The sequence below is a fragment of the Odocoileus virginianus genome, chromosome 20 (assembly GCF_023699985.2).
Source record: "Odocoileus virginianus isolate 20LAN1187 ecotype Illinois chromosome 20, Ovbor_1.2, whole genome shotgun sequence".
In the NCBI taxonomy this organism is placed as follows: domain Eukaryota; kingdom Metazoa; phylum Chordata; class Mammalia; order Artiodactyla; family Cervidae; genus Odocoileus; species Odocoileus virginianus.
This window is the reverse complement of record NC_069693.1, coordinates 2,469,829-2,494,995: the sequence shown is the minus strand read 5'-3', so window position 1 is coordinate 2,494,995 and position 25,167 is coordinate 2,469,829. Positions and strand designations below refer to the sequence as shown.

At 43.7% G+C, this 25,167-nt stretch overlaps 3 protein-coding genes across 3 annotated transcripts; 2 read left to right on the top strand and 1 right to left on the bottom strand.

Annotated features, from left to right (window-relative positions):
• The first annotated feature begins 1,563 nt into the window (after positions 1-1,563).
• LOC110133910 (olfactory receptor 6Z7-like) lies at positions 1,564-2,502 on the top strand. The gene has a single exon (XM_020888150.2). It carries the CDS (start codon positions 1,564-1,566, stop codon positions 2,500-2,502), a length of 939 nt encoding a protein of 312 aa, XP_020743809.2.
• A 14,346-nt stretch (positions 2,503-16,848) lies between these two features.
• Positions 16,849-17,838, top strand: LOC110133911 (olfactory receptor 6Z7-like). The gene has a single exon (XM_020888151.2). The coding sequence runs from the start codon at positions 16,849-16,851 to the stop codon at positions 17,821-17,823; it is 975 nt and encodes a 324-aa protein (XP_020743810.2). The 3' UTR covers positions 17,824-17,838.
• A 4,621-nt stretch (positions 17,839-22,459) lies between these two features.
• Positions 22,460-23,404, bottom strand: LOC110133912 (olfactory receptor 6Z7-like). The gene has a single exon (XM_020888152.2). It carries the CDS (start codon positions 23,402-23,404, stop codon positions 22,460-22,462), a length of 945 nt encoding a protein of 314 aa, XP_020743811.2.
• Between the last annotated feature and the right edge of the window lie 1,763 nt (positions 23,405-25,167).

Below are 25,167 nucleotides of genomic sequence, written 5' to 3'. Positions count from 1 at the left end.
GACTCCCTCAGCCTTGAAGTGTTTCTTTTACCTGATTAGAAGCTTGCTAACAGACATAAAATGCCTTGCTAAAAACAAGCAAGCAGGCACTCACTCTTTCTGTCCCCGTCTGATGTCTATTTCAGAAGCTTTCCCTATCTCTGTTATACTTCAATAAAATTTTGCCACACAAAAATCTCCAAGTAGTCAAGCCTCGTCTCTGACCCTGGATCGCAATCCTCTCCTCCAGAGGTCACGAATCCTGGCATAACACACAGCTCGCAGCGGCCACCTTTCAGAACCAAGAATACAACTACGATTTCTGGCAGTTTACTGGCTCATAGTAAGGGCTCAATGGGATTACAGATGTTTCCATGATTAGATTGTATGCCCCAGTTTATATCAGTAGTTTCCTCTGTGAGCCTCAAGTGCCTTAAGCATAACGGTGGGGAAATGATGTGCATGTCTGTGTATGATCACACCGATTGAATACAGAACTTACATTTTCAACCTTCTGCTGGAAAGCCAATTCATTTCTGTGGGAATCCCTTTGTGATTCAGCGATGAAGCTGCCCCTTTGTCCTTCTTGAACACTGTAATTGAGAGTCATATAATCTAGAAAATAAAATCACATTAAAGGTAGAGGAATATTTTTACAGAAAGAGGGAACTGACTGTCTTTGATTTTTATTTAGAATACTCCTAAATTCCTGTGTGGGCTTCCCTGGTGGCTCAGTTGTAAAGAATCTGCCTGCCAATGCAGGAGATATGAATTCAGTCCGTGGGTCAGGAAGATCCCCTGGAGAAGGAAATGGCAGCCCACTCCAGTTTTCTTGCCTGGAGAATCCCATGGACAGAGGAGCCTGGCAGGCTGCAGTCTATGGGGTCCCAGAAGAGCTGGACATGACTTAGTGACTAAATAACAACAACAAATTCCTGTTCAGTGTGTAAAGAGAATGGAAAAATTAATTTGAAGAGAATTTTTTTTTTCAGGGCAGAAATGACAAAAAAAATCTAATTTATTTGATACAGCAATTTGCTGTCAATTGCTTCACTTAATTTATTATAACAACCTAACTGGCTTCACTGGTGGCTCAGTGGTAAAGAATCTGCCTGCAATGCAGGATCTGCAGGAGATTCAGCTTCAATCCTTGGGTTGGGAAGAGCCCCTGGAGTAGGAAATGGCAACCCACTCCAGTATTTATTCTTGCCCGGAGAATCCCAAGGACAGAGAAGCCTGGCAGGCAATAGTCCATAGTGTAGCAAAGCATCAGTTAGGACTGAAGTGACTTAGCATGCAAGCAACTGGAGGTAAGTGTTATTTTTCCAATTTTCAGTTGGCATAGTTTGTGTTAAGACCTAGAGTCACTACAAGGAATAAGCAGAATACCCAAGATGTCTGGTTTCATGGATTTAAAGTGTATTTCTCTGTAACAGTCAATTTCCAAGAGAAGTTGGGCAGCCAGTTCACTAGGGCACCCACACATTGTGAACGTCTTCCTAAGATATATATATATATCTTTTTTTTTCCCACTACTGTGCCTCTGCAGAAAACAGATTGTCTGCAAACTTTGTCTCTGTGCAGATGGAGAGGTCCCTGGAGTTGGGCAACATGACAAGGGTCCAGGAATTCATCTTGCTGGGCTTGTCCACGAGCCCAGAAACAAGGGAAGTCCTGTTTGCCGTCTTCCTGACCCTCTACCTGCTGACCCTCCTGGAGAACGCCCTCATCGTCTTCCTCGTCTGCAGCCGCACGGAGCTCCACAAGCCCATGTACTTCTTCCTGGGCAACCTGAGCTGCCTGGAGATGTGCTACGTGTCCGTGACCATGCCCAGCCTGCTCGCGGGGCTGTGGATGGGCCCCTACCACGTGCCCTTCACAGCCTGCATGACCCAACTCTTCTTCTTCGTCTCCCTCATCTGCACAGAGTGCGCCCTCCTGGCCTCTATGGCCTGTGACCGCTACGTGGCCATCTGCCGCCCACTGCACTACCCGCTGCTCATGCGGCCCCAGGTCTGCCTGGGCTTGGCCGGGACTTCTTGGCTTGGTGGGCTGCTGGTCTCGGTGGTCAAGACAGCGTGCATCGCCAGCCTGTCCTACTGTGGCCCCAATATCCTCAACCAATTTTTCTGTGACGTCTCCCCACTGCTCAACCTGTCCTGCACCCACGTGGCCCTGACTGAGCTGGTGGATTTCCTCTCGGCCATTGTCATCTTCTGTGGGACGCTGCTGGTTGCCCTGGCCTCCTACTCGGCGATTGGGGTGACGGTGTTCTGCATGTCTTCGGCCGCCGCTCGGCGCAAGGCCTTCTCCACCTGCGCCTCCCACCTGGTGGTGATGGGCATCTTCTACTCAGCGGCCCTCTTCATCTACTGCCGCCCCAGCCGCATCAGATCCATGGACCTCAACAAGGTGCTGTCAGTCATCTACACGGTGGCCACGCCCATGTGCAATCCGGTCATCTACTGCCTGCGGAACAAGGAGGTCCATGCAGCCCTGCTCAGAACTCTCCACTCGACTTGATCCTGGTTTTGGGACATTAGACCTCTCCTTATGTCCTGAACGTAGGCAGCTTTTTCACTTTCCTCTGTCACTCTCATCAGGAGGCTCTTTGGTTCTTTCTCACTTTCTGCCCTTAGACTGCTATCATCTGAAAGTCCCTTGGGCTGCAAGGAGATCAAACCAGTCCATCCTAAAGGAAATCAACCCTGAATATTTATTGGAAGGACTGATGCTGAAGCTGAAGCTCCAATACTTTGGTCACCTGATTTGAAGAGCTGACTCACTGGAAAAGACCCTGATGCTGGGAAAGACTGAGGGCAAAAGGAGAAGGGGGCTCCAGAGGATGAGATGGTTACCTAGCATCAACCACTCAATGGACATGAATTTGAGCAAACTCTGGAAGATAGTGGAGGGTAGAGGAACCTGGGGGGCTATAGTCCATGGGGTCTGAAAAAGTCCAACAAATTTAGGGACTGAACAACAACAACATGTTTTAATTTAAAAGTTTTATGATTCCAAATGCCATAATATCAAAGGCAAGTAAAATGCTGGAGAAATATATTTCCCACTTGGTAAACATGAGCAATCAATATATACTTATCAATATATACTGATTGCTATTGATTGATTATTATAGCAATCAACAGCAAACTCTGAATTATGCTTGTGAAAAAGGAGCAATGTCCACAAGAAAGCAGGTCATTAAGATGAGCTGTAATTGACTGGCAACTCACATTACTAGAGGCTCAAATTTACTAGTAAAGGGGAAAATGCAGGTGTAACAACCCCATCAGTTTAGCCCTAGAAAACTGACAAGTATTTAGCCAACCTTTCTGTATGTTCCGACATGTAGAAATAGATAATACATACAATGATATTCTTTGCATCCTTGTAATAAAAAAACAGAAACAACCTAAGTGTCCATCAAAAGTGAATGGATAAAATACATTATACTACATTCATCTGAGGTGAACACTGGGCTCTAAAATTAACAGAAACAGGTTTTAATATTCTCTTTAAAAATGTTTTTTTGACCGCACTCTGCAGTAGGTGGGACCTTAGACCCCTCACCAGGGAACCAACCTGTGGCCACTGCATTGAAGACAGAGTCTTAACCTCTGGACTACCAGGGAGTCCCAAGAGATAGATTTTTATGTTTGATGTGCAAATATGGTTGAGATATATATGCTAAATAAAAACCATGACAAACAACTATGGGTTTCGTTAGTTTCATTTTTTTGTTTGTTGACCATTATTTTTATATAATTTCAGGCTTACAGAAAAGTTGCAAGGATGCTTAGCACTCTAATATATTTGATGTGGTATTGTCACAAATTGTATGTTCCTCCATTTGCTTACCCCCTTTTTCTCCCCATCACACCCATTTATTTCTTTCAAAGTGATGTGAACATGGTTTAGAGACATTGTGCCCTTTAACTCATATAAGCCTTAGTGTTTATTTCCTAAGAACAAGGATGTTATTTTGCAGTTCGGAGCAGAGGAATTAACTGACATCTAACCCATCCCTCTTTGAAAAGCAACTCTATTAATTAGTGCTTAATATTTGTTTTTAGTTTTCTGTGTATAAAATTTATGTACAGTGATATACACAAATATTAAATGTTCAAGTCAACATTTTTTTTATGAATGTGTATGTCGCCACCTCCATTAATGTAAAGGGCATCTTTCACCCTGAACGTTCCCCTGTGCCTCTTTTCTGTTAGTTCTGCCAGAGGTAATCACTTTAGCTACTTTTAAAATCATTGATTAGTTCTCACCTGTGCCAGAATTTCATATAGATGGTGTCCAGACATGGAAGCAACCTAGATGTCCATTGGCAGACGAATGGATAAGAAAGCTGTGATACATATACACAATGGAATATTACTCAGCTATTAAAAAGAATGCATTTGAATCAGTTCTAAAGAGGTGAATGGAACGGGAGCCTATTATACAGAGTAAAGTAAGTCAGAAAGAAAAACATCAATAGAGTATACTAACGCATATACATGGAATTTAGAAAGACGGTAACGATGACCCTATATGGGAGACAGCGAAAGAGACACAGATGTAAAGAACAGACTCTTGGACTCTGTGGGAGAAGGCGAGGGTGGGATGATCTGAGAGAAGAGCATTGAAACATGTATATTATCATTTGTGAAATGGATCACCGGTCCAGGTTCGATGCATGAGACAGGGTGCTCAGGGCTGGTGCACTGGGATGACCCTGGGGGATGGGATGGGCAGGGAGGTGGGAGGGGGGTTCAGGATGGGGACACATGTACACCCATGGCTGATTCATGTCAATGTCAATGTATGGCAAAAACCACTACAATATTGTAAGTAATTGGCCTCCAATTAAAATAAATAAATAATATTTTAAAAACCTTGGTAAATTCAAAAAAATTGAAATCATTTTAAGCAACTTTTCTGATCACAATGCAGTAAGATTAGATGTCAATTACAGGAAAAAGATTATTAAAAATACAAACATATGGAGGCTAAACAACACGCTTCTGGATAACCAACAAATCACAGAAGAAATAAAAAAAGAAATAAAAAATGTATAGAAAGAATGAAAATGAAAACACAACAACCCAAAACCTATGGGACTCAGTAAAAGCAGTGCTAAGGGGAAGGTTCATAGCAATACAAGCTTACCTGAAGAAACAAGAGAAAAATAAAATAAATAACCTAACTTCACACCTAAAGGAACTACAAAAAGAAGAAATGAAGAACCCCAGGGTTAGTAGAAGGAAAGAAATCATAAAAATTAGGACAGAAATAAATGAAAAAGAAACAAAGGAAACTATAGTAAAAACCAACAAAACTAAAAGCTGGTTCGTTGAGAAGATAAATAAAATAGACAAACCATTAGTAGACTCAACAAGAAAAAGGAAGATTCAAATCAACAAAATTATAAATGAAAATGGATAAATCACAACAGACAACACAGAAATACAAAGGATCATAAGAGACTATTATCAGCAACTATATGCCAGTAAAATGGACAACTTGGAAGAAATTGATGAATTCTTAGAAAAGTATAACCTTCCAAAACTGAACCAGGAAGAAATAGAAAATCTTACCAGACCCATCAAAAGCATGGAAATTGAAACTGTAATAAAAAATCTTCGAACAAACAAAATCCCAGGACCAGTTTGCTTCACAGATGAATTCTACCAAAAATTCAGAGAAGAGCTAACACCTATCCTACTCAAACTCTTCCAGAAAATTGCAGAGGAAGGTAAACTGCCAAACTCATTCTATGAGGCCACCATCACCCTAATACCAAAACCAGGCAAAGATGCCACAAAAAAAGAAAACTACAGGGCAATACCATTGATGAACATAGATGCAAAAACCCTCAACAAAATCCTAGCAAACAGAATACAACAACATATTATAAAGATCATACATCATGACCAAATGGGCTTTATCCCAGGGATGCAAAGACTCTTCAATATTTGCAAATCAATCAATGTGATACACCACATTAACAAATTGAAAGTTAAAAACATATGATTATCTCAATAGATGCAGAGAAAGCCTTTGACAAAACTCAGCATCCATTTATGATTTTTAAAAACCCTCCAGAAAACAGGCATAGAAGGAACATACCTCAACATAATAAAAGCCATATATGATAAACCCACAGCAAACATTACCCTCAATGGTGAAAAATTGAAAGCATTTCCCCTAAAGTCAGGAACAAGACAAGGGTTCCCACTCTCACCACCTCTATTCAACATAGTTTTGGAAGTTTTAGCCACAGCAATCAGAGAAGAAAAAGAAATAAAAGGAACCCAGATTGGAAAAAAAAAAGTAAAACTCTCACTGTTTGCAGATGACATGATCCTCTACATAGAAAACCCTAAAGACACCACCAGAAAATTATTGGAGCTAATCAATGAATATAGTAAAGTTGCAGGATATAAAATTAACACACAGAAATTCCTTGCATTTCTATACACTAACAATGAGAAAACAGAAAGAGAAATTAAGGAAACAATTCCACTCACCACTGTGACAAAAAGAAAAAAATACTTAGAAATAAATCTACCTAAAGAAACAAAAGACCTACATATAGAAAACTATAAAACACTGGTGAAAGAAATCAAAGATGACACAAACAGATGGAGGAACATACCGTGTTCATGGATCAAAATAATCAATATAGTGAAAATGAGTATACTATCCAAAGCAATCTAGAGATTCAATGCAATCCCTATCAAGCTACCAACAGTATTATTCAGGGAACTAGAACAAATAATTTCACAATTTGTGTGGAAATACAAAAAAACCTCTAATAGCCAAAGCAATCTTAAGAAAGAAGAATGGAACTGGAGGAATCAACCTGCTTGACTTCTGACTGTACTACAAAGCCACAGTCATCAAGACAGTATGGTACTGGCACAAAGACAGAAATATAGATCAATGGAACAGAATAGAAAGCCCATAGATAAATCCATGCACCTATGGACACCTTCTCTTTGACAAAGGAGGCAAGAATATACAATGGAGAAAAGACAATCTCTTTAACAAGTGGTGCTGGGAAAACTGGTCAACCACTTGTGAACTTGTGAAAGAATGAAACTAGAACTCTTTCTAACCTCATACACACACACACAAAAAAAAAACTCAAAATGGATTAAAGATCTAAACATAAGACCAGAAACTATAAAACTCCTATAGGAAAACATAGGCAAAACACTCTCTGACATAAATTACAGCAGGATCCTCTATGACCCACATCCCGGAGTAATGGAAATAAAAGTAAAAATAAACAAATGAGACCTAATTAAACTTAACCTCTACATAGAAAACCCTAAAGACTCTACCAGAAAATTACTAGAGCTAATCAACCAATATAGTAAAGTTGCAGGATATAAAGTTAACACACAGAAATCTCTTGCATTCTTATACACTAACAATGAGAAAACAGAAAGAGAAATTAAGGAAACAATACCATTCACCATTGCAACAAAAAGAATAAAATACTTAGGAGTATATCTACCTAAAGAAACAAAAGACTTATACATAGAAAACTATAAATCACTGATGAAAGAAATCAAAGAGGACACAAACAGATGAAGAAATATACCATGTTCATGGATTAGAAGAATCAATATTGTCAAAATGGCTATACTACCCAAAGCAATCTATAGACTCAATGCAATCCCTATCAAGCTACCAACGGTATTTATCACAGAACTAGAACAAATAATTTCACAATTTGTATGGAAATACAAAAAACCTCGAATGGCCAAAGTAATCTTGAGAAAGAGGAATGGAACTGGAGGAATCAACCTGCCTGACTTCAGACTCTACTACAAAGCCACAGTCATCAAGACAGTATGGTACTGGCACAAAGACAGAAATATAGATCAATGGAACAGAATAGAAAGCCCAGAGATAAATCCACGAACCTATGGTCACCTTATCTTCAACAAAGGAGGCAAGGATATACAATGGAAAAAAGACAACCTCTTTAACAAGTGGTGCTGGGAAAACTGGCCAACCACCTGTAAAAGAATGAAACTAGAACACTTTCTAACACCATACACAAAAATAAACTCAAAATGGATTAAAGATCTAAATGTAAGACCAGAAACTATCAAACTCCTAGAGGAGAACATAGGCAAAACACTCTCCGACATAAATCACAGCAGGATCCTCTCTGACCCACATCCCAGAATATTAGAAACAAAACCAAAAATAAACAAATGGGACCTAATCAAACTTAAAAGCTTTTGCACAACAAAGGAAACTATAAGCAAGGTGAAAAGACAGCCCTCAGATTGGGAGAAAATAATAGAAAATGAAGCAACAGACAAAGGATTAATCTCAAAAATATACAAGCAACTCCTCCAGCTCAACTCCAGAAAAATAAATGACCCAATCATAAAATGGGTCAAAGAACTAAATAGACATTTCTCCAAGGAAGACATACAGATGGCTAACAAACACATGAAAAGATGCTCAACATCACTCATTATCAGAGAAATGCAAATCAAAACCACAATGAGGTACCATTATACGCCAGTCAGGATGGCTGCTATCCAAAAGTCTACAAGCAATAAATGCTGGAGAGGGTGTGGAGAAAAGGGAACCCTCTTACACTGTTGGTGGGAATGCAAACTAGTACAGCCACTATGGAAAACAGTGTGGAGATTTCTTAAAAAGCTGGAAATAGAACTGCCATTTGACCCAGCAATCCCACTTCTGGGCATACACACCAAGGAAACCAGATCTGAAAGAGACACGTGCACCCCAATGTTCATCGCAGCACCATTTATAATAGCCAGGACATGGAAGCAACCTAGATGCCCATCAGCAGACGAATGGATAAGGAAGCTGTGGTACATATACACCATGGAATATTACTCAGCCATTAAAAAGAATTCATTTGAATCAGTTCTAATGAGATGGATGAAACTGAAGCCCATTAAACAGAGTGAAGTAAGCCAGAAAGATAAAGACCATTACAGTATACTAACACACATATATGGAATTTAGAAAGATGGTAATGATCACCCTATATGCAAAGCAGAAAAAGAGACACAGATGTATAGAACAGACTTTTGGACTCTGTGGGAGAAGGCGAGGGTGGGATGTTTCAAGAGAACAGCATCGAAACATGTATATTACCTAGGGTGAAACAGATCACCAGCCCAGGTTGGATGCATGAGACAAGTGCTCGGACCTGGTGCACTGGGAAGACCCAGAGGGATCGGGTAGAGAGGGAGGTGGGAGGGGGGATTGGGATGGGGAACACATGTAAATCCATGGCTGATTCATGTCAATGTATGACAATACCCACTACAATATTGTAAAGTAATTAGCCTCCAATAATAAAAATAAATGAAAAAAGAAATAAAGGCTTCAGCTGGGATAAAAATAAATAAATAAATAAACTTAAAAGCTTTTGCACACACACACACAAAATAAATAAATAAAATAAAATCTTTTGCACAATGAAGGAAACTATAAGCAAGGTGAAAAGACAGCCTTCAGAATGGGAGAGAATAATAGCAAATAAAGCAACTGACAAAGAATTAATCTCAAAAATTATACAAGCAGCTCATGCAACTCAATTCCAGAAAAATAAATGACCCAATCAAAAAATGGGCCAAAGAACTAAACAGACATTTCTCCAAAGAAGACATACAGATGGCTAACAAACACATGAAAAGATGCTCAACATCACTCATTATCAGAGAAATGCAAATTAAAATCACAACGAGGTACCATGTCACACTGGTCAGAATGGCTGCTATCAAGAAGTTTACAAACAATAAATGCTGGGGAGGGTGTGGAGAAAAGGGAACCCTCTTACACTGTTGGTGGGAATGCAAACTAGTACAGCCACTATGGAGAACAGTGTGGAGATTTCTTAAAAAACTGGAAATAGAACTGCCATATGACCCAGCAATCCCACTGCTTGGCATACACACCAAGGAAACCAGAATTGAAAGAGACACGGGTACCCCAATGTTCATCACAGCACTGTTTACAATAGCCAGGAAATGGAATCAACCTCGATGTCCATCAACAGATGAATGGTTAAGGAAGCTGTGGTACATATACACCATGGAATATTATTCAGCTAGTGAATCAGTTCTAATGAGGTGGATGAAACTGGCGCCTATTATACAGAGTGAAGTAAGTCAGAAAGAAAAACACCAATAGAGTATATTAATGCATAAATATGGAATTTAGAAATATGCTAATGATGATCCTATATGTGAGACAGCAAAAGAGACACAGATGAAAGAACAGACTGTTGGACTCTGTGGGAGAAGGCTGGGGTGGGATGATCTGAGAGAACAGCATTGAAACATGTATATTACCACATGTGAAACAGAGCACCAGTCCAGGTTCGATGCATGAGACAGGGTGCTCAGGGCTGGTGCACTGGGATGACACTGAGGGATGGGATGCGGAGGGAGGTAGAAAGGGGGTTCAAGATGGGGAACATATGTAAACCCATGGCTGATTCATATCAATGTATCACAAAAACCACACAATATTGTAAAGTAATTAGCCTCCAATTAAAATAAGTAATTTTTTTAAAGTAAAAAAAAAAAATCGAGTCCAGGGTATACACTTGTTTGTATATGACTTCTTCAGACCACAGTGTTTGTACCAGAAGCAACTGGAAGCTATACAAATATTTATTTATTTTGAAGATTTTTTTAATGTGGACCATTTTAAAGTGTTTATTGAATCTGATGCAATATCACTCTGTTTTATGTTTTATGTTTTGAGTTTTGTTTTTTGCTGCAATGAATGTTAGTTCCCCAACCGGGGAACAAACTCCTGCCCCCTTTGTTGGAAGCTTGAAGTCTTAGTCACTGGACCAGGGAAGTCCTGTCAAAAATATTTCTTGGGAGGCAGAGAGGCTTAAGATGGAGAGGATGGATATATATACATACATATATGTGTATATATATACACACACACAAAATTATGACTGATTCTAGGTGATGGACTGCAGAGACCACTGCAACACAGGAAAGCAATGATCCTCTAATAAAAACCATTTTTGCTTATCAACTGCAGCATAATGTGGACTGATGGTCTTCCTACTCAAGAAAAAATGCTCTGCTAGAATTATGAATGCACTACTTCTAAGTTTATTTTATTTGATCACACAAAAGGGGAAAATAAACACAATAAAAAACAATACATTGATAGCACTTCCCCCAAATATGCATTCTTCATTCCAGGAATGGATAGTAGACCTATTTGGTGGGGAGTCCAAGGCATAGAGGCTTCCCAGGTGGCTCAGAGGTAAAGAATCTGCCTGTCAGTGCAGGAGAGGTGGGTTGGATCCCGGGGTTGGGAAGATCCCCTGGAGAAAGAAATGACAACCCACTCCAGCATTCTTGCCTAGGAAGTCCAGTGGACCAAGGAGTCTGGGGGGCTACAGTCCACGGGGTCACAAAGAGCAGGACACGATCTAGTGAATGAACAACAGCAACGTCCGTGGCCAAGTCGTGTCCGACTCTTTGAGATCCTGTGGATGGTAGCCTGCCACCAGGAAAAAAAAAACTCTTTCCTCTTAATAAGGTTCCTTTGGGGTGCGAGACACTGGCTGGGTGCCTCGGAGACTATTTTGGGCTTAATCCTCACGGCAGTCTGAAGGAGTCAGGGTTATTATCCCCCTACTGAAGATAAAGACGTGAGGCTCAGACCATCAGAGCTTTTGTCAGAGAGAGCTTAAGTCAGAGAGAGCCCGGGCTACACCCAGAATTTAATTCCAAAGCCCTCCTGTTAACATGAACAACAGTATATTTACTGAGGCTCATAAAATAATTGTATTAGGTTGATACTAGCAATAAAAATCACATGGCACAGAACACTAGAGAAAATCTTTAGAGGACTCAAAGTAAGGGTAAGTATTTTTTGTTAAATTTCTCTCCCTTTCTCTCTGTCTGTGTTTGTGATTTTGACTGGAGGTGCACAATGTGAAATGTATTTCTTATTGTGGGCCATGGTAAAAAGACTATATCATGCTGCACCTGAATTCCTTCATACAGAGATAGGTAATAAAGGAAAGCTATCATCATACAGTATTTTTTTATTCCTCATGCAAGTATTATTATCTTAAGCAATAGGTAAGTTGGGGGCTTCTCAAGTGGCACAGTGGTAGAGAATCCCCAGCAGTGCAGGAGACCTGACTCAGTCCCTGGGTTGGGAAGATCCCCCAGAGAAGGGAATGGCAACCCACTCCAGTATTCTTGTCTGGGAAATCCATGGGCAGAGGAGCCTGGCGGGCTGCAGTCCATGGGGTCAAAAGAGTCGGACACCGCTGAGCAACTGAACAGCGGTAGCGATAGGTAAGTCAGGCTTGGAGAGATTAAGAACCTCACAGTTAGTCAAAGAGGAAGAACAAGTATCATGTGTTAAGGCATATATGTGGAATCTAGAAAGAAGGCTGATGAACCTATTTGCAGGCAGCAGTGGAGACGCAGACATAGAGAAGAGACTTGTGGACACGGTGGGGCAAAGAGAGGGTGGGATGAACTGAGAGAGTAGCAGGAAGCGTATGCACTGCCATGTGTAAAACGGATAGCGGGTGGGAAGTCGCTGTATGCCACAGGGAGACGGGTGGGCCGGGGTGGGGGTGGAGGGAGGCTCGGGAGGGAGGGCATACGTGGACACTTGTGACTGAGTCCCCCTGCTGTAAGCAGAAACCAACAACATTGTACACCAGTTACACTCCAATAGAAAGTTAACACGCCCCAAACGGATACTTTGGTGCAGAGTGACATGAATTTTAACATATGTAGAAGGTCTTTTTATGCATGACTTCCATATGAATAGTGAGTAGATGCAAAAGAAAATATGCAACCCAGGAGGCACAGTGTAAAAATAAAGCAGGAAGGCCCTTGTATGCAGTGAACCAGAACCACATCTAACAGCATGCCCCTCCATAGGGGCTTCCCAGGTGATGCTAGTGGTAAAGAACCTGCCTGCCAATGCAGGAGACATAAAGAGATATGGCTTCGAGCCCTGGGCCAGAAAGATCCTCTCGAGGAGGGCATGGCAACCCACTCCAGTATCCTTGCCTGGAAAATCCCATGGACAGAGGAGCCTGGCAGGATACAGTCCACGGGGTTGCAAAGAGTCGGACACGACTGAAGTGACTTAGCATGCATGCACTCCTTTATAGAAAGAGATCACAATTCACTTTTCAATTCTATTATTGAATACTTGGAATGTTTACATTCTCTTTTTTGCTAGTAAAATGGTACTTCTATGAACATTACTCTGGAAATATATATATGCTTGGAAACAGAATTTCTGGGGCATAGTCATGTCTTAACATTTACTTGATAATGACAAATTGTTTTCTGAAGTTATCAAACCAATTCAGACTCCCAGAGGCAGTGTATGAAAGTTTCTATTGTTAATATTCTCAGAAGTTTGTAGTTATCCCAATTCCACAGGTATGAAGTGGTACCTAATTTTGGTTTTAATTTCCATTTGTTTGATTCCTAATCAGGTGGTTATAATTTTATGTTTTGAGTGATGAATATTTTTTGGTGAGGTATACATTCAGAACTTTTGCCCAATTTTCTGCTAAAAACTTTTTTTGCATATTAACTGACCGATTTCTCTGTATATCCTACACAAGGATCCCTCCACACTTATACATGAAGGTGAAGGTATCAGTCACTCCGTCGTGTCCGACTCTTTGTGACCCGTGGACTGTAGCCCGCCAGGCTCCTCTGTCCATGGGATTCTCCAGGCAAGAGCACTGGAGTGGGTTGGCATTTCCTTCTCACTTATGTATACTGCAAGTCTATTTTTTCCAGCTTGTGGATTTTCCTCTAATAATCTGTGGTGTTCAGAATTTTTCAATGCTGCTAATTTTTAAAAATTTTAAAGTGTAAGGTTTTATCCTGTCTTCTTACTGTAGTCTAAACCCCCAGTGACATAAAAGAGATCTCCCTGTAGCTCAAACAGGTAAGGAATCTACCTGTGCTTCAGGAGACCAGGGTTCGATCCCTGGGTTGGAAAGATCCCCTGGAGAAGGGAATGGCAATGCATTCCAGTATTCTTGCCGGGAGAATCCCGTGGACAGAGAAGCGTGGGGGGCTGCAGCCCATGGGGTCACAGAGTCAGACACGACTGAGCGACTCACACACAGCGTCATAAAGGCATGCTTCCGCATGGTCTTCTAAAATCTCAGAAGTTCGCACTCCACATGTGTGTTTTTCAGCTCACCTGAAACTGACTTCTCACGTGTGTTGTGTGATGTAGGGTTCCAATCTCTTTATTTTTCTTTTTTAAAACCATGCGTTTATTCCAATTGAAGGCGGATTGCCTTACAGTGTTGCGCTGGTCTCTGCCGCACACCAGCATCAATCCACCGCGGGCACGCGTGTGTCCGCTCCCTCCCTCCCTCCCAGCCCACCCCCTAGGCTGTCGCCCAGGGCCAGTTGAGTTTCCATGGGTACCCCAATTATTTGAGAGCCATTTCTTGCCAAGTTCACCCTTTTCCTCACTTACCTCCAATGAAGTTATGTCATCAATCAAGTCTGTACGCCTGCTTGTTGTGTTTCTGGGTTTTATTCCATTCTACCATTCTGATTACCTCTGAAACAATTTTCATTGGGAGTGTTTTAGAGATTTTTTTTTGATGGGGAGCATTTTAAAGTCTTTATTGAATGTGTTACAATACTGCTTCTGTTTTAGGTTTTGGTTTTTTTGGCTCTGAGGCGCGGGATCTTATCTCCCCGGCCAGTGATCAGAACCACACCCCCTGCATTGGAAGGAGACGCCTTAACCACTGGACCACCAGCAAAGCTCCTCACTGGGAGCGTTTGGCACAGAGATGGGAACACGACGAGTCGCTTAGAAAGTGTTGGGGAGGAGATGAAGCTACAGAGAAGTAGGTTTTGCTGATGTAGATGGGAGAAACCTGATTTCCTCCCCTTTCTCTTACCTCTCTATCCTTCAGCTATACTTGCTTTTCTTTTTTTTCCCGTGAAGACACTAAACTCCTTCCTGACTTAAGTTGTTTGCAATTGCTTTTCCTCGTTCCACTTAAAATGCTCTTCTGCCAGCTCAGTGCTCACTCACTTTTCCCATTAGTTAAAAACAAGCTCAAACATCACTACCCACCTCAAAGAAGTTTTCTCCGACTGCCCATCCTAAAATAACCTCCTTCAGACCTTGTGGACCATCCTGCTTTGCTTTCTTCTTAGCACTGACCCGCTGAAATTCTGTATTTGTCTTCCTTCGGCCTCCTCTATTCCACACTACCTAGAAGGAGAATTTGAACACACTCACTGGTTGATTTCACGCACCTCATGTATAGTATACACTCAATAAATATTTGCTCCTGAATACATAGACTAGGGCTTCCCTGGTGGCTCAGATGGTGAAGAGCCTGCCCACTATGCAGGAGACCCGGGTTCGACTCCTGGGTCAGGTAAATCCCCTGGCAGAGAGAATGGCACCCCCCCCCGCCCCAGTGTTCCTGCCTGGAGAATCCCATGGACAGAGGAGCCTGGTGGGCTACAGTCCATGGAGCTGCAAAGTCAGACACGACTGAGTGACTGACACTTTCACACTTTTTTTCAAACATATGATAAGTGATAAGTCAGAAATAAGTCCAAAGAGCACCGTCTCTGTATCTCAGTCACCTAAAACTCTAAGTGAATTCCTCATATTAATGGTAGAGGCAAAGACCCCTTATTTATGTAACTCCGTCCTTTTGCTCAAGTTACTTGCTGCCTGTGAGTTTCAGTTATGTATATGAACTGGTAGAATAAAGCCTATTTTTGAAGGGTCATGAAAGTCCATTGATCTCCATGTGTTCAAAAAAAATGCCACACAGTGTAAGAGTGCCTAAGTGATTCTCAGCATATGTATTTAGTTTCTTTCCTTAGAAAAAAAAGACACTCTCTTTCTGGAAGGGGTCATCTTTGGAAGTATTCAGGAAGAAACTTATCATTGGTCTTTCCCTTTTTTTATTCATTTTTGGCTGCTCTGAGTCTTTGCTGCTACGCGGGTTTTCTCTAGTTCTGGTGAGCTACGCTCTAGTTGCAGGGCTTTTCATCCATTGCGGTGGCTTCTTGTGTTGTGGACCACACACTCTAGGGCATGCAGGCTTCAGCCGTTGCAGCCCGTGGGCTTAGTTGCCTGGGGGCATGTGGAATCTTCCCAGACCAGGGATTAACCCTGCTTGCATTGGTAGGCAGATTCTTAACCACTCGCCCACCAGGGAAGTCCATCTCACGGGTCTTTTTTTTTTTTAAAAAAAGAAACCGTTACTGCTGGACCTTTTCTCTAGTAAACAGTGGCAAATTTCCTCTAGAAATCTAACCCAGTTTAGAGAAGGCAGTGTCTCACATTAAGGAATTGTGAGTCTTCCTTTACTGAAAACAGCACAACTTCTGGGGACCCAGAACATTTTTCAAAACAAAAAGAAAGAAATCCAACCCGGAAAACACCACTTTAGGTCATCAGATGTAAAGGAATAATTGTGCCTTGCTCTATAAAGCACTCTCTCATCTGTTCCCATGTTTAATAGCCATAAAGACCAAAGATGCTGTGGGGTCCCATAGCTTTGAGCTCCATTTCACAGATGACATAATCGAGCTCATGCAAATGCACACTCATTCAGGACTTGTGTCTTCTCTGATTACAGATGCAGCAAGTACAGTGTTAAGCTTCCTGTTTCCAGTTTTGCGATTTCCCAGTTGCTCCTTACTGTGCTCCTCACAACGGTCAGGCTATAGCAAAGCAGCCTTGTCCCAACAGCCCCTAACTGCATACGCTCTTCTTTGCTGGCCAGTTTATTTCTGGTGGACATGGTCTCTAAGAGCCTGTTTCTTCCTTACTCAGATGGAGAGGGCTCTGTCCTTGGGCAATGTGTCCGGAGTGCAAGAGTTTATCCTGCTGGGTCTGTCTGCCAGGCCAGGCGTGAGGGTGGCGGTGTTTGCCGTCTTCCTGACCCTCTACCTGCTGACCCTCCTGGAGAACGCCCTCATCGTCTTCCTCGTCTGCAGCCGCACGGAGCTCCACAAGCCCATGTACTTCTTCCTGGGCAACCTGAGCTGCCTGGAGATGTGCTACGTGTCCGTGACCATGCCCAGCCTGCTCGCGGGGCTGTGGACGGGCCCCTACCACGTGCCCTTCACAGCCTGCCTGATTCAGCTTTTTTTATTCATCTCCCTCATTGGCACCAAGTGTACCCTCCTGGCCTCCATGGCCTGTGACCGCTACGTGGCCATCTGCCGCCCACTGCACTACCCACTGCTCATGCGGCCCCAGGTCTGCTGGGGCTTGGCCGGGACGTCTTGGCTTGGTGGGCTGCTGGTCTCGGCGGTCAAGACAGCGTGCATCGCCAGCCTGTCCTACTGCGGCCCCAACGTCGTCAACCACTTCTTCTGTGACGTCTCCCCGCTGCTCAACCTGTCCTGCACCCACGTGGCCCTGCCCGAGCTGGTGGACTTCCTCTCCGCCATCGGCATCTTCTGCGGGACGCTGCTGGTCTCCCTGGCCTCCTACTCGGCCATCGGGCTGACGGTGCTCCGCATGCCTTCGGCCGCCGCCCGGCGCAAGGCCTTCTCCACCTGCGCCTCCCACCTGGTGGTGGTGGGCATCTTCTACTCGGTGGTCCTCTTCATGTATTCCTGCCCCAGCCGCATGGAGTCCACTGACCTGCACAAGGTGCTGTCGGTCGTCTACACGGTGGTCACGCCCGCCTGCAGCCCGGTGGTCTACTGCCTGCGAAACAAGGAGGTCCACGCGGCCCTGCGGAGAGCCCTCCACCCCCGCAAGAGCTCCTCAGCGATCACGGACATCTCCCGCTCCTGATTTTAAAACTTTCATGGCCAACACACACACACACACACACACACACACATGCAACCTCCAAAGCCAAATAGAAACCCAGAGGGAAGTATTTGCAATATAGCAAAGGATTCTTTAAATAAAGGAGAAACATATGAAGACTCAAGAGAAAAACGAAATGAAAATTGTCATGAACAAGAAGATTCTTGAAGGAAACATGTAGGTGGCTGATAACCTACCCCCCAAAAGTGCATCCTCTCCAGTAATCCAAGAAATGGAAATTTATTCCTTGCCCACTGAAAAAACATTATGGAATATTTAAACTTAAGTACAAGCTTTTATTATTACATAGTGAAATTTGGAATAAACATTATTTTATTGAAAATTTTTACAAATAATTCAAATGCCCACCAACATGGAATTGTTTAAATGTTACGTTATATGCTGTGCTGTGCTGTGTTTAGTTGCTCAGTTGTGTCCAACTGTTTGCAACCCCATGGACTGTAGCCCACCAGGCTCCTCTGTCCATGGGGATTCTCCAGACAGGAATATTGGAGAGGTTGCCATGCCTCAGGGGGTCTTCCCAACCTAGGGCTCAAACCCAGGTCTCCCACACTGCAGGTGGATTCTTTACCATTTGAGCCCCAGGAAAGCCCATGAATACTGGAGTGGGTAGACTATCCCTTCTCCAGGGGATCTTCCTGACTCAGGAATCGAACTGGGGTCTCCTGCATTGCAGGCGGATTCTTTACCAGCTGAGCTACCAGGGAAGCCCATTATGTTCTATATACAGTGTGAAATCACATGCATCCTTTAAAGAGATTAAACCAGATACTGTCATGGGGAGATGGTATATTGTCGAGTTGAACATGAAAGAAGCAGTATAAAAGTATGTCAAAGATTCGTAGAGCAATAACAGTAAATAGACTGATTGTAGTAGTTATTTAAGTTAATATTTGCGTAGAAAGTTGGACCATAAAGAAGGCTGAGCGCCAAAGAATGGATGCTTTTGAACCGTGATGTTGGAGAAGACTCTTGAGAGTCCCTTGGACTGCAAGGAGATCCAACCAGTCCATCCTAAAGGAGATCAGTCCTGAATATTCACTGGAAGGACTGATGCTGAAGCTGAAGCTCCAATACTCTGGCTACCTGATGTGAAGTGTGGACTCACTGGAAAAGACGCTGATGTGGGAAAGAGTGAAGGCAGGAGGAGAAGGCGACGGCAGAGGGTGACAGGGCGGCATGGCATCACTGACTCGGTGGACATGAATCTGAGCAAACTCGGGGACGTGGTGAAGGACAAGGAATCCTGTGCTGCAGTCCCTGGGGTCACAGAGAGTCAGACACAACTTAGCAACTGAACAAAACAACGATGCCTAGAAAAAGGGCTTCACAGGTGGCTTAGTGGTGAAGAACCTGCCTACCAGTGCAGAGGGCACAGGAGACGTGGGTTCAATCCCTGGGTCGGGAAGATCCCTTGCAGAAGGAACTGGAAACCCACTCCAGTTTTCTAGCCTGGGAAATCCCAAGGACAGAGGAGCCTGGCGGGCTATAGTCCATGGGGGTCACAAAAAGTCAGATACAGCTGAGTACACACACAGGGCTTAGAGGATATCTAGAAAGGAAACTGAAAGATGTACATCAGTTATTAGCTGCGTTTTCAGGTCTGAGACCTCAGGGGACTTGTATTTTCTATTTTATACATTTGAATATTTTTCAATTATCTAGGATTACCTGTATAATTGAAAAAATAAGCATATTATAGAGAAACTACAAATTCCAAGAATGAACTTCTGTAGAAAGACCTACTCATCATACATAGCATATTTTTATCTTAAGTAATAAAAATTCATGTTGACAGTGCCTCAAGAGAAATGCCCATGTTCTAGTGTGGTTTGTGAGAGTTAATGTCGGTATGCTTTAGAACAGCAGTTTACTAATAAATAACAAAAAGCCTTGAGAGTCTGGATGGCCTTGCATTCATTAATTCTACTTTGGGAATTTATCCTGGAGAAGAAAGGGCATGAAATGGGCAAAACTGACCTATTACGGGACCTCCTCCGGTGGTCCAGTGGATAAGACTCAGTGCTCCCAGTGTAGAGGGCGTGGGTTCAAACTCTGGGTAGGGAACTAGATCCCACATGCTGCAACTAACACCTGGTGCAGCCATTAAATAAAAACTTTCTGAAAAGTTGACCTACACTGTCACACATTCTAAACTATTTGTGCACAAGTAACCCAGTAGTTCATCCCCAAAAAGGCAACAGGAATGGCCAATAAACTATGGAATAGTGTTCCACCTCCACCTCTACTAAAGAAATGAAACCCAAAGTGGTGGAATGAAACTGGTAGTGGAACATCTTTTAATATGCTCACAGCACATTAAAAGGAAATCCTCTGAGAAAACGCAGTGTTGGTTGGACGTGGGGGCAGCTTCCCTCCCAGACTGCTGTGGGCATGTAGATTGAGGCTGTGTTTCTGGAAAGAAGTTTGCTAATATTTATCAAATTTTGAATTCACGTGCACTGACTTGGCTATTACCATTTTTTAAATCTTCATGTTCTAGATCTTCAGATAGCCTTGGATTCTGTTCATCAAAGTTTCCAGCCCTCTGTCCTCCAGCCCCTTTCTGCCTGGGTGGGATGACGTGAGTGGCCAGTCCTAGACCAAACCACTTAATCCCTGGCGCTTTAATCTAGAATGCTACCGGAATCATTCTCATATGTGTATTTTTATAGATCAGTGCTTTAATCTTCCTATGAGATATCTGCAGAAGTGGAGGTTCTGCATCAAAGTGTAGGCAAAATTCAAATACCAGTTTGTTCTCAAAGAGGGTTTCAGCAATTTATGCCGCCACCAGCAGTCTTTGAGGGGGCATTACCACGTTTCAAAGCCACCTCAGCTCTTAGTTGCTCAGTTGTGTCTGACTCTGAGACCGCCCATGGACCCCAGGCTCCTCTGGAATCCATGGAATTCTCCAAGTATGAATACTGGATTGGGTTGCCATTCCCTTCTCCAGGGGATCTTTCCCACCCAGAGACTGAACCCAGGTCTCTTGCACTGTAGGCAGATTCTTTACCGTTTCAGCCACCAGGGACACCCCAACCTCAGCTCAGCTTTAGGTGTTAACAGTCTCTTGAATCTTTCCTGATCTGATACAGTGATGGTAAAACATCATAACTAGCATTTTTGCTGAGTGTTCAGGAGATTTATTAGATTCATTGGTCATTTGCATGATCTCATCTATAAATCGCCGTTTATAATTGCCCTGCTTACCCTGCCACACGCATATTTTGAAAGCAGAATATCGGTCACTTTAAAACTGTCACTTGACAGTTCTTTAAAAAGTTAAATATAGCATTAGCATGTGTGCTGCATGCTAAGTCACTTCATTTGTGTCCGAATCTTCGTGATCCTATAGAGTGTTGCCCACCAGGCTCCTCTGTCCATAGGATCTCCCAGGCAAGGATACTGGAGTGGGTTGCCATTTCCTCCTCTAGGGGATCTTCCTGACTCAGGGATTGAACCCATGTCTTTTATGTTTTCTGCGTTGGTAAGTAGGTTCTTTACCACTTGCACCACTGGGAAGCCCCTAGCATTAGTATATAACCCAGCAATTCCACTCCTATGCATATACTCAAGAGAGAAGAAAATGTGTTTTCACAGAAACAGCTAAAAAGTGAAAACAACTCAAATGTCTTTCAGCTGAGGAATGGGCAAACTAAATGTGATATATACACATAATGGAATATTATGCAACCATAAAAAGGAATAAAGTATTGAAGCATGCTGCAATATGCACAAACCTGAAAATATTATGCTAAATGAAGGAAGCCGCATTTAAAAGTCCACATGTTATCTGATTTCAATTATGTAAAATGTCTAATCAGGCAAATCCATACAGAGAGAAAGATGAATGGTTTCTTAGGGCTGGGGGCTGGAATAGGGGATTGCAAGTGACTTGTGGTGTGTACAGGTTTCTTGTTTAAAAAATTGGAGCATAGCAGCTTTACAACGCTGTTAGTTTCTGCTGCACGGCAGTGCGACTCAGCCATCTGTGTACATAGACCCCCTCTCTCCTGAACTTGTCGCCCCGCGTCCCACCCCACCAGGTCGGCACGGGCGCTGAGCTAAGCTCCCTCTGCCTTAGGTCACATTCCCCTCAGCCACCTGTCTTACTCAGGATAGTGTACACATGCCAGTGCCGCTCTCTCCATTCATCCCACCTCCTCTCTGCCCCTCTGGGCCCACAAGTCTGTTCTCTACATCTGTATCTCTATTCCTCCTCTGGAAATGGGTTCATCTGTACCACTTTTCTAGATTTCATATGTATGCATTAATATACAACATTTGTTTTTCCTTTTTCTGATTTACTTCACTCTGTATGACAGACACTCAGTTCATCCAGATCACGACAAATGACCTGATTTTGATCCTTTTCACAGCTGAGTAATATTCCATTGTACATCTGTACCACATCTTCTTTATCTATTCATCTTGGTGGTGATGAAAATGTCCTGGAATCAGATAATGGTATTGGTTGCACAATGTTGTGAATGTGCTAAATACCCACTGATTCATAGATTTTCAAAGGATGAAGTGTATGCTGTGTGAATTTCAAGTATTGACAACTTGAGCTGTCCACCATGCCCTTAGCTAGTCAGCCACAGGACCCACGTAGAGTTCTACGGAAAGCGGCCTGGACCTCCCTGTTTCGCAGGCAGTAGATGACCGGATTGCACATGGGCGTGACCACTGTGTAGGTGACCGACAGCACCTTGTTGAGGTCTATGGCTTCTATGCGGCTGGGGCGGGCATAGATAAAGAGAGTGGCCGAGTAGAAGATGCCCACCACCACCAGGTGGGAGGCGCACGTGGAGAAGGCCTTGCGCTGGGCAGCTGCTGATGGCATGCGGAGCACGGCCCTGCCAATGGCCACATAGGAGGCTATGGCCACCAGGAGGGAGCCCCAGAGGATGACGATGGCGGAGAGGAAGTCTACCAGCTCGGTCAGGGCCACGTGGGTGCAGGACAGGTTGAGTAGTGGGGAGACGTCACAGAAGAAATGGTTGACGACATTGGGGCCGCAGTAGGACAGGCTGGCGATGCACGCTGTCTTGACCACCGAGACCAGCAGCCCACCAAGCCACGAAGTCCCAGCCAAGCCCAGGCAGACCTGGGGCCGCATGAGCAGCGAGTAGTGCAGTGGGCGGCAGATGGCCACGTAGCGGTCACAGGCCATGGAGGCCAGGAGGGCACACTCTGTGCAGATGAGGACGATGAAGAAGAAGAGTTGGGTCAGGCAGGCTGTGAAGGGCACGTGGTAGGGGCCCATCCACAGCCCCGCGAGCAGGCTGGGCATGGTCACGGACACGTAGCACATCTCCAGGCAGCTCAGGTTGCCCAGGAAGAAGTACATGGGCTTGTGGAGCTCCGCGTGGCTGCAGACGAGGAAGACGATGAGGGCGTTCTCCAGGAGGGTCAGCAGGTAGAGGGCCAGGAAGACGGCAAACAGGACTTCCCTTGTTTCTGGGCTTGTGGACAAGCCCAGCAAGATGAATTCCTGGACCCTTGTCACGTTGCCCAACTCCAGGGACCTCTCCATCTAAGCACAAAACATACTGCAAAGTAGTTCACAGATCTGTCTCTGTACACCTGGCCTCACCCCAGATCCCAGCCATCATGTCACTCAGGTACATGAGACACCCTCTTCTCTGGCCTCCCTGATTCCATGCTTGCTGCTACAATCCTCCACGAAGTGGCTAATGGGGCCTCTGAAAAACACAGTCCTCTAGGGTCACTCCTCTGCTTAAAGCTTTTAGTCTCTCCCCCATGATTCTTAGAGTAAACCTCATGTTCCTCATCAAACTTTGCCATTGCTTCAGGTTTTGTTTTTTGATTTTTGGAGGGGGGAGAGGAGTTTTTCAAAATTGATTTTTATTAGAGTAGACTGGCCTTACAATGTTGTGTTAGTTCCTGCTGTACAACAAACCGAATCAGCCTTGCGCGTACAGATACTCCCCCCGTCGGGACTTCCTTCCCCGTGAGGTCACCGCAGATCGCTGAGCAGAGTTCCCCGAGCCCTACAGTCAGCTCTCATTACTCCTCTATTTTACAGACAGACTCAACAGTGGATACGTGTCAATCCCAGTCTCCCAGCTCATCCCACCCCACCACTCCACATTCCCCTTTGGTATCCACACGTTCGTTCTCTATGTCTGTCTCTATTTCTGCTTTGCCAATAAGATCATCTGTACCACTTCCCTATATTCCATGTACGTGTGTTAGTATATGATATTTGTTGTTCCCTTTCTGGCTTACTTCACTCTGTGTGACAGTCTCGCGCTTGAGCCATGTCTCTACAAATGACCCTATTTCATTCCTTTTAATGACCAAGTACTATTCCATTTGTATATATGTGCCACATCTTCTTTATCCATTCCTCTGTTGACGGCCACTTGTGTTGCTTCCATGTAGTGCCTATTGCAAAAAGTGCTACAATGAACATGGGGGGGGGGTGCATGTATATTTTGAATTATGCTTTTCTCTGGGTATATGCCCAGGAGTGGGATTGCTGGGTCATATGGTAGCTCTATTTTTAGTTTTTTAAGGAACCACCATACTGTTTTCCCAGTGGATGTTATCAGTTTTAACTCACATCGTCGTCCCTCTTCTTCCATTTATCAAAGCCATACAGGGACATTTCCATTTCCTCAAACGTTGAAGGTCCTGCCAGCCTTAAAGAATTCCCACATGTCCCTTTTGTCTGGAACACTTTCTCCCCCTTCTTGCTCTTCCCATTTCTGGGAATCCTAGACATCTTTGGCATAATTTTTCAATTTCTTGTCTTCAGATAAACCTCCCTTAAAAAGTTTTCTATCAAACCGTGTCTTTACTTTCTCTCTGTGTATTACAAACCGTTATTTTAAACTACTTGTATGTTTGTACAGTTATTCAGTGTCTCTCCAACTGGGCTGTGAGCCTGGGGGAAGGAGCTAGGTCTAGCTCACTTAGAGCTCTACTCTGGAGACCTAGCAAAAGAGCACGCTGCCCGGTACATTATTGGTACTCAGGACGCGCTTATTCAACGTGTGATGGCTCAAAGCTGGATTTAAGGGCATCGCATTTTCTAGGAGGTGCAGACACCCAGGTGGGGTATTGGCTGGGAGCACCTGATCTCGGCCTTGGGGACTCTCTCTTCAGTTGCTGGTGGTTGTTGATTTGGAAGGGGGCTGACATGGTGTGGGAAGAATACACACTGGAGTCAGGATTCCTGCCTTGTCTGCTTATTCCATCCCACAGACACTTTGGGAGCATCGACGTGCACTCTGCCCGGTACAGAGTGGGTGTGAAGATAAACATCATGGC